Source organism: Macrobrachium nipponense, chromosome 33 (assembly GCF_015104395.2).
Source record: "Macrobrachium nipponense isolate FS-2020 chromosome 33, ASM1510439v2, whole genome shotgun sequence".
In the NCBI taxonomy this organism is placed as follows: domain Eukaryota; kingdom Metazoa; phylum Arthropoda; class Malacostraca; order Decapoda; family Palaemonidae; genus Macrobrachium; species Macrobrachium nipponense.
The window spans coordinates 30,754,800-30,775,004 of NC_087219.1; the positions used below are offsets into that span (position 1 = coordinate 30,754,800).

General features: G+C 33.8%; 1 protein-coding gene across 1 annotated transcript in view; it reads right to left on the minus strand.

The window, feature by feature from the left end:
- Positions 1-414: 414 nt before the first annotated feature.
- Positions 415-20,205, minus strand: part of LOC135203062 (death-associated protein kinase 1-like) — a gene marked incomplete in the record, with an annotated part of 212,619 nt that continues 192,828 nt past the window's right edge. Inside the window, 9 exon segments of the mRNA XM_064232667.1 lie at positions 415-8,319; positions 9,908-10,038; positions 10,844-10,956; positions 12,153-12,362; positions 13,123-13,335; positions 13,733-13,909; positions 14,936-15,030; positions 18,436-18,583; positions 19,692-19,850. Coding sequence (XP_064088737.1) covers positions 8,153-8,319; positions 9,908-10,038; positions 10,844-10,956; positions 12,153-12,362; positions 13,123-13,335; positions 13,733-13,909; positions 14,936-15,030; positions 18,436-18,583; positions 19,692-19,850 — 1,413 coding nt within the window.

The following is a 20,205-nucleotide window of genomic DNA, read 5'->3' on the forward strand; positions in this document are numbered from 1 at the left end:
TGGGATCTCTTCCTTATGTATTTTGCTTTACCTCTTACTTCATTAGGACACCATATTCTTAGGACGCTTGAATGACAAGTCAGTGGCCCCTCAGGGCTTATTTCATATGAATAGTTTTCATCTTCTATATAATAACAAATGGAACTTTTCACTATAATCAATATGTGCCTCCTATTTAGTATTATTAATCATTTTTGGTAGTACACTGTACTTTGTTGTCTTTTATTTTTATTTCAATGTCTATAGTTTCTTTAATCATGAATGTTTATGGTTGATATGTACTCTAGATTTAGTACTTACAACTCTGGCCTCTTTGTTACAATTTTCAATTGCTTTACTTGTTCACTTTTAGCGAGCCACCAAAATTCAGTTTCTTAACAATAATCAAAAAGGATGCTGGAATAAAATACAAAAAATTTTCCTAATATATATTTTAAGTGTATAAAAGCAACAAGCTCCTCGAGTGTTTCTCAAGGAAGCTGTAATATGTGCGTATGGCACCCACACATAAATCTATGAAGACACATCCACACCACTTGACAGCTATGGAATGTGAACATTAAGCTATATGCTCTAATTCATAAGTATATATGGCATATATATATGATATGATGTTCTATGTCATGTCCCAGTGTATCTATTTTGATTAAAATGGCATTTACAAGAAAAACCGCTCTAACTTTGCAAAAGAACTTGAAAAAAATATCCAGGTAATATTCCATGCCCATGAAAACTATTACTTGAAGGATTTAACTAATTTGAATTGTACAAGTCACATTAGAATGACTGGACAATTTATCACAATTTTCCTCTTCGATAAAAACAAATCTTTAAAATAGGCTAAAGCAGAAATAAAAATAACATTGCCATTTATAAAAACTACAAAATTTCCCATCCACCTGCAATGGTAAAATGATGTTAAGGTGTATGGTAGCTTACTGAAACAGAAGCTTTACTTAGGTTGACTGGAGAGGTGCACAATACCATTAATCTACAGTTTCTGAGAAATGAAAGTTGATATGAATCCCAAATGAGTACAGTACACAAAAAGCAAATGGCATAGCAAGGTACCAACCAATAATCGTAAATGAAAGACAAAATAATTATGATACAATAGTTACAATATCTGTGAAAAACATGACTAAAGGGTATTGTACAGTATATACAGAGAAACATTCAAAAAGATAAGTACAAAAGATAACATAATACTTAGCAGGATTTTCCCAAATTACACAAAAATATATTTTAGGCAAAACACTTTCTAGTTGCATCATGAGCAGTTTCTGACGATGTTCGTTTGCTATTACAAAGTCTGAAAAGTTCACTTTCTTACCCACAACCTCATCAGGGAAATCTTTGCCACTTGCTATTGGGGAGACATTTTCATGGAATTAAATGATTGTTAATCCCAGTGGTATATAGATTTTACTGTATAAAAAGTACTGTGATTAAATAGTTTAAACTAAGTCAACATTCTCAGTTCTAATATGGTTTGATTCTTATTATTAGGAATTTGTTTAACTACCAGAGTCAAAATACATTGTTCTTGTGATAAATTTAGATTTCATTCAATGCTGAAAACAGCAGCGCTGTAAAAATTTTATGACCGAATGATGAAATTTCCTACTCTGTTTCCAAAACCTCTTTGAAATCAGATAATATTTGGACATTTACTTAAATTATGTTTTTAACGCCAATGATTCAACCTGCAACCTGTGTAAACATGGATGGGACTATGTGGGCAGATGGCAACATACACAGAATTAATTGTTTGCATATGTCAGCACTTTGTGCGCTTATTCTTCTGTGTTGATAAGATGCACACACACTTCAGCACCCTAAAATCATACTAAAAATTGGAAAAAACATATTTATGTACAATTCATAAAGCAAACTATGATGATTTGAGGTCTGTCTGAAAATTATAGGGATTTTTTTTTTCTGTACACTAACAGATCTGTTTCATCACTTCTGTCTGTCTCCAAAGAGTGCCCATTTCTTCATTATCACAATCATTCTCTTCCAAGTGTAAAATCAAACATGAACAGTAAATTGCAGTTTACATAATTACCATTTAGTTATGGAACATTCTTTTCACCAAGTTTTCCCACTTGTACATAATATAGTAACATTTACCTTGAAAGCATGAAGCCTTTTATTTACATGAACATTCAAGTGAAAAAGTTTTAGGAATACTTTACATTAAAAAAATAAAACATTCTAAATCTGTCTATGAACATCAACCAATGTACTCGCTTAATCATAAAACACTCATGTGAACAGCAATAAGTTGTGGTCAACTAGAACACATACAAAAGGATTTATTTTCTTAGTGATCTTCATTGTGCAGTATAAAAACATCATGAAACTGATACATCTGACTTCAAGTCCTGTGATATTTTTCAACATACATACATATAACTGGGTAATTGACATACAACTGATATAGTAAAAATGAAAATGTTTAACATGAATTCAGTACTAACACACTCAGCCATACATTCTGGGTTAATAAAGCTCTATGAGTGAAGTGGCATGAAGATGCAAGAATGACAGAAGCTCTGTAATGACACAAGTGACTTAAAATATTTCCATTAATGAACAGGCAGAAAGTTATTAACTGTACAACATCAAATTACAGCAACATAAAGCTTTAATGATCCAGATAAAGAATCATTAAGCCTTTTGAGATACAGTTACTTTTATTGTCTAACATTCCCACTATAAGTTTACCAAAATGAAGCATCATAATGAGTAGAAATGAGTAGAAAGTGAGACAAAAAAAATTTATAATTTTCCAAAGGAAATTGCCATGAATATGGAGCAACAGACAGTGAAACTATAGCACCACAGAGCCATCTCATAGAGCTTTAAAAGTCTAGAAATCTATCCTATACAAGATCCAAATTCCAGAAAGACATCATTTGGTCCGAGACCTATCAACGGAAAGTCAACTTTGCACGGACCATCTTGCCGATACCTTATTTGACTGTATTACTACTATTGTCAAGCTTGTTAACCAAATAATCCAAACAAGTTTACAATGAATGATTATCAAGTATTCTCCAGAGAATAAAAAGATATACATATCACAATGCAGAATCATGAACTTACATAAAGGTGTAATTGTCTTCTCGATGCAAGCTTCCTTAAATTGCCTTTAAGTTTTATGTTCACTATTCCTGAAAAGCCACTATTTACCAACAAATAGCCGAAAGTACATTGTTTTACAGTAATTAAATGATTGATTCCATTGTAGTATTTTGAGGGATAGAGGGAGGGAAGAATTTCCCATCAGAACAAAGAGGGGGTTCTAGTACAGACCAATGATTCAGGGAACATACTCCCAAAGAATAACACATCTACTTTGATATACATTCCCAAAGAGGGACGGCATCACATTCATAGCCGGTACTTTTATCAAAAGCTACTACAAATTCACTACCAGCTTTGTGAAGGATTCGTAAGGCAATGCTGGGTGACAATGAATGAAATCGTAATTCACGGTTATTGCACGAACTAATACAATACTTGAATATCTTTAGAGATTGTAATAACTTTAATATAAATACATATTCCCAATTTAAAAAAAAGAAATGTAACTGGAAATAAAAATGAAATAGTCTTTCATGGGTGTGATTCATTTGACATAATGGTTCATTCACTTTCTATCAAAAGCACACAATGTACAGCAATTGTAGGGATACAAGTCAGTTTTAACCTGTGCCCCTCTACACTTTATTATAATAGTTTTTTTTTAAGAACATTAGTAAGAAAATTCTCCCATTTCAATGTATGAAAACAAACATAAATGGTAACATATATAAAGTTCCATATGAAAAGAGGACTCTTTAAGTTCTATATACAGCTGTGACTAGCTCTTTCCTTTCACTCTTTCTATTTACATCTGTCATCCCCTCCACACATATGGTGTTGTATCTACACACTTAGATTTGGTAGTGATCATCATCTCTAATTGTTTAATCACTTTTCTGTTTGCTTACATTTTAGCCATGTAATACATTCTTCATTGTTTACTTGTAAATAAATTTATATAACATGAAAGGATAATCCTCAAACCTTCTCTTCCCTTGAGGCTCAAATCTATTGTAAACCAGCACAGTTTAGTGCCATATGAGCACATTAAAAATGTAAACAAGAAAATGTATTAATACTCTAGATTGTATGGACCTTTTTAAGAAAAGAAACTCCAATCCTGAGACAGTAATCTAGTTTATCGCCACTAGCAAGTAAACGTAATGAACACTTCTTATATCCATAAGCAATACATGTAATATAATCTAATAACATGACAATTATTACAGTATCTCCTTTCTTCTATGAAGGTGTGGTGCATTGATATTAATCTGCAATTTACAGCAATACTAAAATTCCCATCCAGATTAAAATGTATACCATACGTATAACTGAAAGATGTCATCATCCACTAGTTCTGATGGCTATCTTATATGCAAGTCGCTACACAAAAACTCCTCTAGAAAAAGTTTTGTTTCAAAAACTAAAAAAGAAAATGAAAAATTGCCAGTTGCTGTCATGTCATTTACCTGTCATTATACTTTTATCATTATAAAAGGAGAGATTTAAAAATGAACAGCTCAGGTAAGATTGTTTGTAATAAATTTAAAGAAGAGAAATGTATATGATAGATGTAATAATTTACTTTCCACTTGAAAATTACAAAAACCCTCTTTGAAACAAAGTACATGTCACACAACACTCATCCGCAAACATTTCAGTTTGAAATGATGCAAAGCATGAGAGAGATGGCTGTGCACATTTTTCTCAAGATGAACAATGAGAAGTTCCAAACAAGGTAGCTTGTTACTGAAAATTTTGGCACTCCAAAACAGCTTCATTTGTAGTAGTATTTTTTTTTTCTCCCCGTCATCTTTATATATACGTACGTAGTTCTGGTATGCTGGAAAGGTGTACATTAAATATGTGGCTATAAAACCACTATTATATGCCAGAAACACATGAAATGATGTTTCCATTCAGTACTTTTACAAAGACAGGGACATCATTCAAATCCTAATGAACTTAATACGTCATATCCAGCTAAGAGCTGAATCATTCCGCTTTTACTTAGGAAACACTCTTGTAGTTTTAACCCTTTGAGATTCTGATGACATCATTTACAGTCCTGTAGATTGTTAAGCAACCCTTGAGATTCTTATGATGGCAAATGATGTCATCCATAAACAATTTGCGCCTTGCTTCAATTCATCATTTTGACTTTTTACTGCTATTTTGATCTAATTTTGAACATTACAGTAAAAGTATTCACATATTACACCTTTAAAAATACATTACCTGGCATGCTCATAAAAGATCAGTGTGTGATTTGCCACTTAATAATTCGGGGGACCCTTACCCCTCCTAGAATCTCAAAGGGTTAATAGTAGCTATTATGCTACATATATGGTTTTTGTTTTAAAAGGCTTACAAATTTTTCCATTTCTGCATTGCCAAATGCCTCAAAAGGCTCTGAGATTTTTTAACATAAGTTATTTCCTCTGGTAAATGCCTGGCTTCTCTTAATGCGTTTGTCACATGAACAATCAACTAATATTTTGTAAGGCTCTAGAATCAGTCATTACAGACTATTAAAAACATTCCTTGAAGTTCATGAAGAAACTCTTATGTTGCATAACATTTATCAGGAAATAAAGGAAATGTTGCAGAACATATATCAAGAAATGAAAGAAGGAAGTTAAAAATAAAGTACTTGTTTATGAAAAGTTATTTGTGCAGCAATACCACAGAAAACCCTCAGCAATGCAAAAGACTTCAATAAACATTTAAATCTGTACATTTAGGCATAATAATTTCCTTATACGTTTATACTACTAAACGTGAAAAAAAATCCATCTTCAAGGGAAATTTGTTTAAATACAAATAAATTATTTCTCCATGAATACAATGCTACACTTAAACTATTTCAGGACAATTGTCAAATTTGTTATTTGTAATCAGTTTTTAATCACAGTAAAATATTTTTCTGCTATTACTGTTTTCAATCCATCTTTTGTCAAAAAACTAGTAACTTCTACAAAAGTTATCCTGAATTTTCCCCTTTATGAGTAACTGAATGGACCATTTACAATTAGGTGCACCCAACAATACATTTACAGGAATGTTTCATTGAGAAAAGATAATTTTAGCATGTTACTATTATTTATATATAATCTAAACTAGTACGTATTTATTACCTTGAGGTGCTAAAAACACATTTGACAATAAGTATTTTTTTTAAGTCACTTTTTTCCTCTATTTCCAGATCATATAACAACAGTGATAACAGCAATTTAAGAAGCCCTTTTTATCTCCCTGTCCCATTCTGTCAACGACACTACTACCCAAAGAGGTGCAGCAGATAAGAAAACTTACAAAAACGTTTGAAACCTCTAGTCTGGTATGTCGTAAACTCCTAACTCTTGTATGTAATTGGTAAGCTGCAGGAAGGAAACTGCTTAGCGTACAAATACCCTTATGGTACTTTGGAGACTGAATAATTGCTTTTTGATGGCAGAATAAAAAAGGAAGGCTTTTTAAGACTATGAAATCCTATTACATGTTGCCCTACAAAAGGTTATATTATAATAGTACATGCTACATGGATGTTAATCACAGGATGTCTCAAAATAAGTTGCTGTATATTTTGTAAAATATACTAATGGTAAATGGCTTTTTTCATCATTAATGGATAGAATTTGAACATTGCTGAATACGACACTCAACAGCAACAGCCTTCATAAAATGTTTTCAGCAATAAGAATTTTGGCACAGGTAAAAATTGTTATAAAATGTTCCGGCTTTATTACAATTTAAAATATCACACATAAGCACTTATTTCACACAGCTTTCATCAACAAGTTGACTACACTTGCAGCAGATATAAAAGTTTACAAATTCCTTTTCCCTGTCCATTGCATACGTACTTCCCTTCATAGCAGTCTGTACCAAAAGCACTCAAAATCACATTTCATTTACAAATTTAAAATGTCCAAAATTTTCTAACATCTTGATGGTTCCTTCAACTGAAACATGTTTACAACAGTATTTTCAGTTTACAAAGCACCTCAAAACTAAAAGACCCATAAAATCAAACTATCACACAAAAACCATTACACCGATTCAAAATGACTCTCAGGCAAGTAATAAAATTAAAATGTGTTTTAGGCATGTGGAGCCCATGCAAAACTGCACCTTGAAGCATAGTTATTGTTTATGTAAAAAAATAAGAAAAATACTCTAATCATACTTGACATAATTTTAAGATGCTTCCCAAACAAACGAGAACCACAACATATTATGGATTGCCCTGAAGAAAGAGAGAGAAAGATAACCACTAACATAAGGATATCTAAACTATCAGCAAATTTTGGCTACTAACTATTATCACAAGTTCTGTTTACACCTTATCAGTCAATCACCCCAATACTTCTTTAATGAAGTAATGTTCACTTGTAAGTTGAAATCAACTGTTGAGACAATGGATAGAAAAAAGACTTAAAAAGGCAAATTTAATGGATCAGGTTTGACCAGCAGGGAGATTAAACAAAACAGGGTTTTGTTTTGCACCCTTGACAGCACAACAAAAAGTTTTTAAGAACATACACCTACCTGATTTTGCCAGTTTTGTATATATACAGAATAATAATTATCTGGACACAGAAAACTGATAAACCAAATTTCACACAAATTAAATAACAGTTACACCCAACAGCTACAATATCACTCCCACTAATGAAGACTATATAATTGCACTTGATAAAAACTTCGAACAGCCAAAATTATCAGTAGCTGATTTACTAAGTTTTTCACACTTTTTTTAAATTATATAAGAATGCCAAACAGGCTTTTTAAGGAAATTTCATATCTACAGCCTAACAATTGGAAGATTTACCAATGAAGACTTCACCTACATCAGATACCTTGCACTACACTTAAATAAACTGGGTTTTGGAATAAAAAATGCTAAAACTTACACTGTTATTAATTCATATCTATGTACATATAGGAAAAGAAATGATAAGGTATGACTGGTATGAAAAAAATACAGTAACGTACAAAAAATGACCTAGTATGCAGACACTAAAGTCTACCGATTGTCCCGACGAGCTTTTGCTCATCTTGAGAGATTAGAAGTAGAAGTAGCTGAAGTGGAAGAAATTGGTGGAGAATCAGAAGTTGCATCTTCATCAGGAGCTGCTAACTGATAAAGAGGAGCACCACACATCACAATGACAGCCGCATCTTCACGCTCCATTCCACGGAGCTCTCCAACCAACAAACCTGACATGAACACCATTATTAGCAACCAAATGGTCATTGCACACAGACTAATGAAAATTTTTTTTAAACTTCTGCAGTTAGGGGGGGTAAACTGTCCTCTCATGCCATTGTCAAACAAGTAGTAGTCCTAATTCAATACACTGGCTCCAATACATACACTGTACAAGGACTAAATACATGCACTGAGTTGCAAAAAATCCTAACTAGTTAATTAATGAAGACTTGGACAAGTAGTATTGCCCTAGGTTGCAATAAATCCTAACTAGTTAATTACAGAAGACTAACTGTAAATGTTTGATAAGCAAATATAAATTCAGTACTCCTCAGTGGCATGATTGGTAAGGTCTTGGCCTGCCACCTCGGTGGCCAGGAGTTCGATTCTCAGGCATTCCACTGAGGGGTTAGAGATGTGTATTTTTGGTGACAGAAATTCAGTCTCGACGTGGTTCGGAAGTCACATAAAGCCGTTGGTCCTGTTGCTGAATAACCACTGGTTCCGTGCAACATAAAAACACCATACAGGCCAAGCCAAGTCAGTACTTTTAATTACTTTTATTTACACATTTTCCAGAAACTTGAGCCTTTGAGATACAAGAAAAATAGATGTCCAATGTGGCTAAGCACAAAGTGATGACCAATGGTATGTTACTTTACCACAATTTTGTTTTGCCAGATGAGAGTTCTGGTAGAAAGTGTACAGGGCAAAGAAGAAAACTTATTTCAGGTCTTGACATTATAAAGGGTAATATTCAAATAAGAACATTTATGATTATCATTAAAAATAACATGTTTATAATAATGAACCAGCATCAAATCCTCACTTTTGGCTGATAATTGGCGACTACTTGAGACGGTCTACAGATAAAGCACATCTTTCATACAAAATTTACAGGCAGTCCCCAGGTTACGTCAGATTCTGCTTAAATTATTCCAAGGTTGCGTTGCCCTTCAAATATATTTGTCAAAAATATTTCCCAGGTTACAAAGCATGTTCCTGTTTATGATGCCAGTCTGATGGAAGACTGAAAGTTTAATAGGGCTCCAAAATGGCAGACAGGATAGATAGATAGATAGATAGATAGATAGATAGATAGATAGATAGATAGATATATAGATATATATATATATATATATATAATATATATATATATATATATATATATATATAATATATATATATATATATATATATATTAGTTCACACAAAATTCAGGTTACATCATTTTCAAGATGCCCAAAGGATTAAAAGTAAGGTTTTCTGATAATTTTCAACACTGCCTGTACTCATAAGATTCTTTATCCTATGTAGAACTAATCCAAGTTGCACCATTATCTTGAAAAGAATACACCCACTCCTCCTGGCCAACTTCCTACTGCTGCTGGCATTATTGTGCCCAGGAGGAAGCTCGCAGGATGGAGTAAGTGCGTTCTTTTTGAGATAATGCTGAAACCAACATTGGTTCTTTATGGAATAAGCCCTCTAATGATGTAGGTGTTGTACTGAGCAAACATAACTTAAACATAGTGACCTGGTTCAACTTTTTAAATTGTTAAATATCAGACTAAGCATGATTATCAATGAACTTACCTAAAGTAGCTGTAGGACTTTGGCCCCATGAATTTAATAAGGTTGCAGTAGGAGAACGCTGCGTTGAACTAACTTGGGTATCTACTGATGGCAACAGCTGCTGCATTCCTAGCTTTATTGCCATGACACACCTGCAACAAATAACCTGATATCTGTAACTGCCCAAGAATAATAATCACACTTCAGAGTGATTTTTTTATCTCCAAAGTGAGCTATTTCCCTTTAAAGAGACTGTCTTGGTTGGAAAATGTCAATGTTCCTTTAAAGACATCAAGGATGATGCAGTGAAAAAAACTTACTTAGCCTCAAAGCTGCTTCATACCATACAGCTGCACAGTACTAATTATCTATGCATCAAATCAGGGCAAAGATGTTAGAAAAAGACTCATGTGGCACACCTACCACAACTGAACCAGTCAGTTTACATTGATTGGTTAGTTTAAGATTAAGTTGGCCTTATGACAGCACAGACCTTTACCTTAGAATGGCCAGCAGATGTGCTAAGGTTTGAAGAACACAAGAAGTCTGGCATTAACCTCCAAGACCTGATTACACTTACGTTATTATATGTGCCATAGTTTAATCAAATTACAGTTACAAAATACATTTGTCTCATAAAACTGTGAAAACAATACTATAAGTATCGGCAACAAAAAAGTATTTTGCATGTGTGATACTTTACTGTAAACAACTAACTCATGATATGCTATTACTTCACTCCCTTTATCATCATGACCAACTTTCTCCCATTAATTGATGCATTACAGTAACTAAATACCGACTAGAGGAATTGATGGTCTTCTAAGAATGGAAATCTCATTCACTAAGGAAAAAACATGTACGTACATACTTTGTCACCACTTTCCAAACTCAAAAGACCCGTTAACAGTTTTGACAATACTATTTTTTTTTTATGAATTTGCTTCCTGTACATACCAATCTGACCCACGGGGGTGTGGGGGATCCATGACTGCAGCCAAACGTTGAACTGTTACCGTACACAAACTTGATATGTGAATGTCACCTCCAACAACCAAACTCGAAAGGACCTAAAAGAAACGAATTTGGTAAAAGGGATAAACAAGTGAAACACTGTAATACTCTATTCTATACAGGTAGTCCATGGTTACTGGCGGGTGTTCCAATCAGTGAAAACCGCCACTAACTGAAACTTGGCGATTCATGGTGCCGATAACCGGTTTTCAGCGCCATAAGCACCATTATGGTGCCTCCATTAGGTATGTCATGGCACCGATAACCGGAACTGAGCCTGTTATGGCGCCATAAATTGCTGATTTTTTGGCACTACATAAGCCCCATAAAACCAGATCACCAATGACCAGGGACTGCCTGTACGTATACAGTCAATTCTCAGTTTATCAGATATTTCTGCCGTCTGACCTTCCATAAAGAGAGTAAATTTATATAAAAAATAATCCATTTATATAATCCACATTTAAACATTTAAGATATCACACAGACAACAGTATTTGAATCCTTACTAATTTAGAGGGATATTTTATTACAGAAAAACTGTTACCAAAGTATGCACTATATATTCAGTAAACATAAGTTACCATCATTCATCCAGGTATTTTCTAAGGACTATTAAAAAGCTACACTTAAAGGAAGAATGGAGCCCTTTCTTACTGTCTGCCTGAGAGATTATACCCAAATGTATGCAATGCTCCTACGGTCCTAATGAAAACTTGCTTATCGTGGTCATATCCAGCATTATCAGCAGAGTTTGGAACACTTTCACCTCCCTCAACCATATCTGCTTCTCAATTCCTGCATGTTTTATGGGTTGTTATATTGAAATCATAGGTGCACAATTGTTTCCTAATTATCAGTCTTGATAGGGTAGAGAGAAAAGGAGTGAGTAAAAAATAATACAAAAAATCCAACTAATTTACTTTAAAGAAACAGTTATGCATCAAATGTAAGTATCTGCTCCCTAACCTCCCCCCCCACCAACCCCCAAACAGCAAGGTGCAGCAGAAACTAGAAGAAAAGGAGTGTACATAAACTAACACATATAGTTCCTTTAATAGACTCAGGTGAAGAAATATTAAGTAAATAAAAATGGAATGTCTTACTGGACTACATCCTACATAATCTACCGTGTATTTCTAATGATAATGTGATACAAATGGTCTACAAAACTTAAGAAACAAAGTTTTTCCATAATAAGTAATTTCCTAAGAATGATCAACCAGAGACAAGACTGGAAAGAAAAACTTACATCTTGTGATCCAAAACAGACTAGCTGGGTAAAAGGTTCTTCCTTGTTTGTTAATGGATTAAGAAGAGATGCCTTCACACCACCATTGAGCAATGCAGTATATATATCAGCTGGTGGCCACGCATACACAGTTGATGAGTGCGCCTTCAGTTGTTCTGCACTCAAGACATGTTTCTCTAGCACCAGTCCAGGGCACATCTCAACTAATACCTGGAAGTAAAAATACAGTAAAATCAGTATGAATGAATGTCCTGTGCCTCCAATCACTTGTCATAGAGTAGCCTGCCTATGAATGCATCGACAATGATATATACTATTTGGAAATTATCAGATGCAAAATAAAATACTAAACTATACTGATACATCAAACCCAAACAATATGGCTGTCCACTGTTATACTGGTGAAACTTGAAAAGGGTCCCACAACTAAATAAATATTTATTATAGATATGTATAACTATGACAAGCTTATAAGATGGCCTAAATTCATAATGCTATGTTTAAGAACAATATCTCTGAGTCAACCCAAAAAGAGTTAAAAATGGTAACTCAAGAGGTCTGGTCAAACTATCTGTTGGTAATAATTCTCACAGTATCATCACTCATTCTGCTAAAATGCAACAATATTCCCTTTACTACAAAACAAAGTAAGTCATTCTGATTGTGCTGCTACTGGTAACTATCATCTTGGCCTTTGCAGACATCTTTAGAAAGTTGTTTGTGTCTATAAATATAAGTACCGATTTCATCACACTTTTATTATCTTTACTATGCTTTTCTTTTTTCAATTTGGTCTTATACAGTGAAAGCTTATCTAGCAAGCTGAAAGCAAATGGGCATATCCTGTTCCAAAAGAAAGCAAATGGGCATATCCTGTTCCAAAAGAAAGCAAATGGGCATATCCTGTTCCAAAAGAAAGCAAATGGGCATATCCTGTTCCAAAATATGAGCACTCATTCAGAGCATTTACCTGGTCAATCATGGCTAAAAGATCTTCCATAAAGAAAAATGCAACATGACCAGACTCAGGTGGGCCACGAACTTTGACTTCCACAGCTTCCCCACCTTCTTCAAGTGTAAGAAGTGCTTCTAAGGGCCCTGAACAGAATTTAGATCCTCCACACCACTGGTACAGGTCTGTATCTCTTTCAGGATACTCTTGCCATGATCTTCTAAGCTGTACCTACAAGAGAGGTAACAGAATTAAATATAGAGCATTGAGAATCAACAGAATAGGTTAACATACATTTAGATTTGATAAAAATGAAACCTTCCTTTTCTTGAATTATTATGAAACTTCAACACCAAAACCCATGTGCTTGCTGCTGCTTGTAATGAAACTATTTTACAGGCTGGTAATACTATAGCAGTAAACATTATTTGTAAATATTCTCAACAGTGTATAAATATGCTACAAGGGCAAAATATGGAAATGAATTGTGTGTCATGTGCATAAGTTAATAATATAATTTTACAGTCTGTATATTCTATTAATGTATTTTGGAAGTAAAGAACAGTACGAAAGTTTAAAATTAATATACAATAACAACAGTTATTCAACAAAAGCCTCCCACATTTACCTGCATCCGAACGTATATGGGAGGAAGAATATACTGGGTAGGCGCAGGAGATCTTAATCTGACACCACCATATACACCCTCCATATAACGTGGATCTACTTTTTCCCACAGGCCATCTAAGGTTTCCACTTGGTTGAAGCATGGAAACTCGTATTCAATCTCTCCGTCGTTATCGCACTGTTTGAAGAATGTACAGATTGGTTTTTGGAAAAAAATGAGTCAAATATATCATAATATAAAATCATAAAATTTTCTAAATTTATGGGAGATGAAACAAATTCTGCACCGTCCCCCATGTTCCGTGATGTAATAAGATTCAAATGTCATGAAAAATGAGATGATGAGCAGTAACCTTTCTCTTATGAATACTGTCATTTCAAAGAATCTGGGCATTCCCATCCTTAGACTGTCATTCAACATTATAGATCATGAAACTTATGACAGTGCTTACATAGTTGTAAATATTATGAGTACGTTTCATCATTCAATTTGAAATTAATTTCCTACACAACTGTGTGGCATTACTGGACAGCACTTATGTGTAATTACTACTAAGTTTAAGAATTTTTGCCTAACAGCTATGTCAGTTAAAAACACCCAACCTAGTTGGAAATAAAAAAGAAAAAATGATGGTAATGACCCAAATTCTGTTTTGCCAAAATGCATCCAGCTGCAAGAAACTAATCGGAATACAGTAAACTCCCCGTAGTCGCAGATTTCTCTCTGGAACATATATCCCCATTATTCGCAGACAATTCGCCTATTCGCAGTATTTTTCTGTTAGAAACATCCACAATTTTTTTCCCATCATAATATGCACTTTTTGTGATAAAACTATTAAAAAATCAAGTATAAACATTTTTAGTGTTTTTTTTCTTGAGGTTTTAACTAACAAAATAGGCAGTTTTAAGCTTTTTTATTATAAGGGTTTCAACTGTTTGCAGATTCTAGCTATCCACAGGGGGATCCACAGGGGCTCTTGTATGCATGCCCCTGAATAGGGGAAGGGTGGGGGGAAGCGTAAGGCCTAAGGAAACATTTTCAAGAGACACTAAAGTCTGTAAACCTTTAAGTCTTGTAATCAAGACAATGAATGACAAGTCAACAGATATTTTAAAGCAATATCATAAAGACATTAAATGTACATAACACATACTTAGGGAAATGGTACTTTACTGTCAATGCATTATGTTAATACTTCACCTGTGTACAGAGATGCAATGCCTCGAGAACTTGTAAAAGATCTAATGCGTCACATTCTGGGAAGCTCATTTGAAAATCATCCACAGTGTAGCACCCTGCAGGAAAATTGCACATGAAACATTGATTCTCAACAGTTCCTATAAAAAAGGCACCGCTGTGCAACACATTGACATACACTTATTGCCAATTTCTGCGTAAGTGATTACAGAGTGCCACATTCACTATTATCATACTGTTGTCATGAAAATATAAATAGCAACCCCATAGTCAGTCAGCTTGCATGTTAAAAAAATATTTTTTACACGTTTTTATGTACGCACAACATTGCACTGACTATTGAGTGACCTTAATTTTAGCATTTCTTTGCAGAATTCAGTAGTAACAGGGACAAAACAGATGATTTTCACTTAACATATTACATTTTGTTAAAATAAAACTTAGCTTTGTTCAAGAACTAGGCCTTCTGCATGACTGAAGATGCCAAATGCAATTAATAAACCATACTCATTTATAAGGATTGCTTTATATTCACAAGACAATACTTTTCCAGATCATGTATGACACTACAGTAGTACCTCGAGATACGAAAGGCTCTACTTACGAAAAACTCGAGATACGAAAGCCAATGCGAAAAATTTTACTGCTCTACACACGAAAAGTTTTCAAGATACGAAAGGTTGTTGCTGTAAAGTCCCGAGATTCGCCCGGACCACCGAGAACAATTTTAAAACTCCCGCGCCGCCAACTGAGTAAACTCGCCACCATCCTCCCGCTCTCCCATTGGTTCCTGATGCTAGTCACCCCATAAGGTCCTGCTCTCCTATTGGTCAGCATCTACCCCTTGTGCTTTAAGTATTCTATTGGTAAAAGGATGCTGTAAATTGAAAAACTTATGCAATACATTTAATAAAAAAAAAACATTAGGTAAAGATAGAATAAAGAATAGAAATGAATGGTTATTATACTGTTTGGTAGTTTCATTAGTTGAAGAGAGATACTAATGACAATTTATGGCTTACTGTGTGCTAGGAAAAATGATTGCTTGGCGCTCGTTCGATACTCGTAAGACGGGTAAGAGCTGAATGTAAACAATTGATTGGAAGGTTTGTTTTTTGTTTGTTTGTGTATTATAGTTAATGATTAATTAATAATTATTTGAAATGAGTACATACTGATTATTTATACATTTTATTGGCATATTCTAAGCTTTTAGCTCTTAGGTTTAGATGTCAGAATCATAGACTAGGCTACAGTAGCAACCGCTAACATAGGCTAGGCTTATTGCTAAGGGACATATGCTAAAGTCCTATATATGCAGTAAAAATGGGGTTGAACATTACATGCAGTTGAATATTACTCAAGTATGTACAGTATTTTGCCTTTTTGGAGTCATATTTCTTCCGTCGGATCGGCGTTGTAACCCTAGAACATGTGTTTTAGGCCTGGAAATATAATTTACTGGGGTGTTTTTGGAGGGCTTGGAACGGATTAGCCATTTTACATGTAAAATGTGTTCCAAGATACGAAAAACTCATAATACGAAGGCCGCCTCGGAACGGATTAATTTCGTATCTCGAGGTACCACTGTATAAGTAGATTACATCATTGATTACATAAGTGGTATTAAACACTTAAGTCAATCAAATTTAAATCCATCTTTCTACTTTCAGATTCCTCATTGGCAGTATATACAAACTCAAGATGCTACAGTAGGATGGACAAGAAGTAGTCGACCACCATTTATTCATACTAGTACCTGATAACCATTCATATTTACGTGACTTCAAAATAAAATTTGATTTACTTCTCTTCATAATACTATTCATAAAAAATTACAACAGAATTCAGTGTTAGCATGCTTTCTTAAGGCTGATGTAGTATAGTGAACACAGCGTTTTGAAAAATGATGTGGTTTATTTGATATGGATATAGTCTCTTAAGGGGGCCAGCCAGCTAATGCCATTCTTTAAGGACAGGACTTTGATATTCATACCACTTAATAAGGTTACTTGGGACATCTCCAAACCGCATATGATTTTCGCCTCTGACCTTTGGTTTTGTGACGCCAGGGCGATCTATCCCGAAAATAACCATTTTTCAAATTCTATCTCCTCCCTTGATATTTAATATTAAGACCTGGGATTACTACCATATATAGACCTGATGTAGACCTCCAATCAAATGAGGAGTTTTTTTTCTAAAAGTAATTTTTTTGCTAGATATGAATTTTTCATTATGGTAAAAAAATAAACCCTATAAATTAGGAAAACAAAATTTATAAAAAAAAAAAAGAAACAAAAATTTGAAAAAAGGGCTTCATTTGATTGTTCTATAATGTCTTTCTGAGTTATATACCAAATTCCAATGTTATAGCTTTAAAACTAAGTGAGAAGATAGATTTTGAAGATCAATAACTATAGTTTTGAGATACGGGCGTTCAAAGTTTTCTTCGTATTTTTATAACGACAATGTTAATAAATAATGATTATTATGAATGTATATTTCTTTTTTGTGTATTAATAAACCAAAACTATTTTATTTATCATAATTTAATCATAAATGATGATCCCTTTGCTCATATATCGTAGCTTGGGGCACTGTGTCAGGCAAGACGGGGCACTCCATCCTACGCAACTCTCTCTCTCTCCTTCACTAACTCAGCTTATTACAGCGAATTTTCTTCTTCTGTATGTTAGCTAGATGTTTTCATAGTATTTTCCGTTTCGGCATGATAAAATTCTTGCCGAAACAAAAATAAACAAACGTAAATACAAGAGAATGTCAAGAGGTGAAATTCGAAGTTGTACTCTCTTTTTACAAAGACAATGTTAATAAATCATGATTATTATGAATTTCATATTCCTTTTTGGGTGACGTGTGCTTCAGGCAAGACGGGGGCGTTTACTTACTACGCAACCCTCCCTCTCTCTCTTCACTAACTACGCTAATATCGCATATATTATGACATTCTGTAATCATATTAGAGCAAATTTTCTTCGTCTTTATGTTAGCAAGATGTTTTCCTTGTCTTTTGCTCATTGGCATGATAAAATTCTTGCCGAAACATAGAGAAACATATGTAAAAGCAAGCGAATTTCAATGTGAAACTCGAACGTGTAGACTACTTGAAGTCTGTGCTCACACTGAATCATGGTTCAACTTGATACTACCCTCTGCGACCCACGGAATCTCTACAGATGCCATTTCTCACAATTTCTTTGACACTAATTATCAAAATTTATGATAACAGAAGAAATATTGCATTTTCTTGTACGGATGAATGTTTTAAGCTAATTGAGTTATGTTTACTAATTACCCTGTAACTACGAAAGTAAGAGGAATTTTGACGAAATATTTCGTATATGTATTCTCAATTGCCATATGAAGCTCCATGAATTTTTTCATGACTACATTTTTCGCCCTATACCCCCATATATACGGGTTCTGGCCGGCCCCCTTAAGGCTACAGTACTATGAAAAAAGATTTTTTTTCAACTTACCTGTTACTCTAGCCTGCAAGGCATACTGAGTAGACAGGAGATGACCTAACTGCTGATGAGTGAGCCATGCTGGGTCTATCACTACAAGATCTTGAGCATCTGCTTTTAGGTAGACCACCTCTCCCATCAATTGCAATTGCTGCACCACCTAATTAAAAAAAATTGTTTTGAGTTAACAAAACCACCCAATCAAAAAAATTTGTTTAAGTACCAAAAAACCACAGAATTGTAATTCATGTTTTCTTTAAGGTTGTTTTGCTGATAATAGGAAATTTGTCTGAAATATAAATTTTTTTATAATTTAAGACTATACTGACTTATTGACACCAGCGCAATCTCCTTAATCAAAATGAGAGGGCTTTACACAAAATTTTGTCTTAGAGGCCAAAAACTTTGTCAATTACATTACCAAATTAGTAGCAGTACCTGTGTATTGTTAAATAATTGACCTTGGCCAAGTAAAAATGGAACAAAAATTACCTGTATTTTCTATACAAGTACTGATAATACCGAATGATATTTAGTATTATGATTATATTGACAAGCTTAAGTACAGTACTGGTGGGTGTATTAGTACAATGTATATAGTAAGCATTTTGTACACATAACATTAAGAATTATATCCACGAACCAGGATACCGGTATTAAATTTTGAAGTTTACATGTGCGGGGTAACCCCCAATAAAAATGAGAATAAAAAAATCAAAACTAAATAAAAAAAAAAATTATTTTAAGCAAAACTTCATGACTGGACAAGAAAGGGCATGGCACATAGGATCCCCAAATTATTTAAAATACACACACACACATTGATGCATTAGAGTTGAATCAGCAGTAATCAGTAGAATAGGTGAACAAAAAATGGAAGTATCAGCAGGCAAAAAGATATGTGGGTGGGAATGAAGGAACACTACAAAGAAATTTAACTACTGCTTAGATTGCATCACGCAGGGCAACAGATTATGAGATGCATGCCATTTGCAATCGTTTAAAAAAAATAATGTACACTGATAACATTTTTCCTTTTCATATTCTTTTGAATTTCCCACTGGTCTCATTACTAATTTTTTTATACTTCCTACATGTCACCCTTTGAGAATAATACAGTACAATATAGTACAAATTCCCCAAGTAATAATAGTATGAGATTTTCAAACATATTCCATAATTACAGGTTCAATAATTCATATAAATTTACAAACAGTCCATTGTTTCATAATTCTAAAGAACTTACTGTATAAGCCAACATTACTTACTTCACGTAAATGCTCCTCTCCAGCTAATGGATTTACTCTTTGATGAGTTACATCAACAAACTGAGGCCAAGAGACAACTGGGAACTCCCCTAAAGATGTCCGCCACTCTGCTAAGGTGTTAACCACTGCACCAAGAAAACCTGTAACTCGTGGTACACCCTGTAGAAAAAGACAAAAGTTCACTACGAATGTTACATATCCTTAGGGAGATAATCTTCATAATTAATCTTTAAACCTTTTGATAGTTAATGACACTATTATTAGAAAGTTCAACTAAGACCAGTGAGTTAAAAGATAATAAACTGAAAAACAATATTAGAGATTCCCGTTTCCAATCTATATATTTTATTTTACTGTTAAATAATGAGAGACAAGAAAGAACCTTCTAAATGAAATCTACTTAAATCATTTAATAATTTACTTCATGGTACAGTAATTACTTTATAACCTTCAGCTAATTTACTACTGGTTTTATCAATCATCTGTAATGATTCTAATTGAACTAAAACTCATT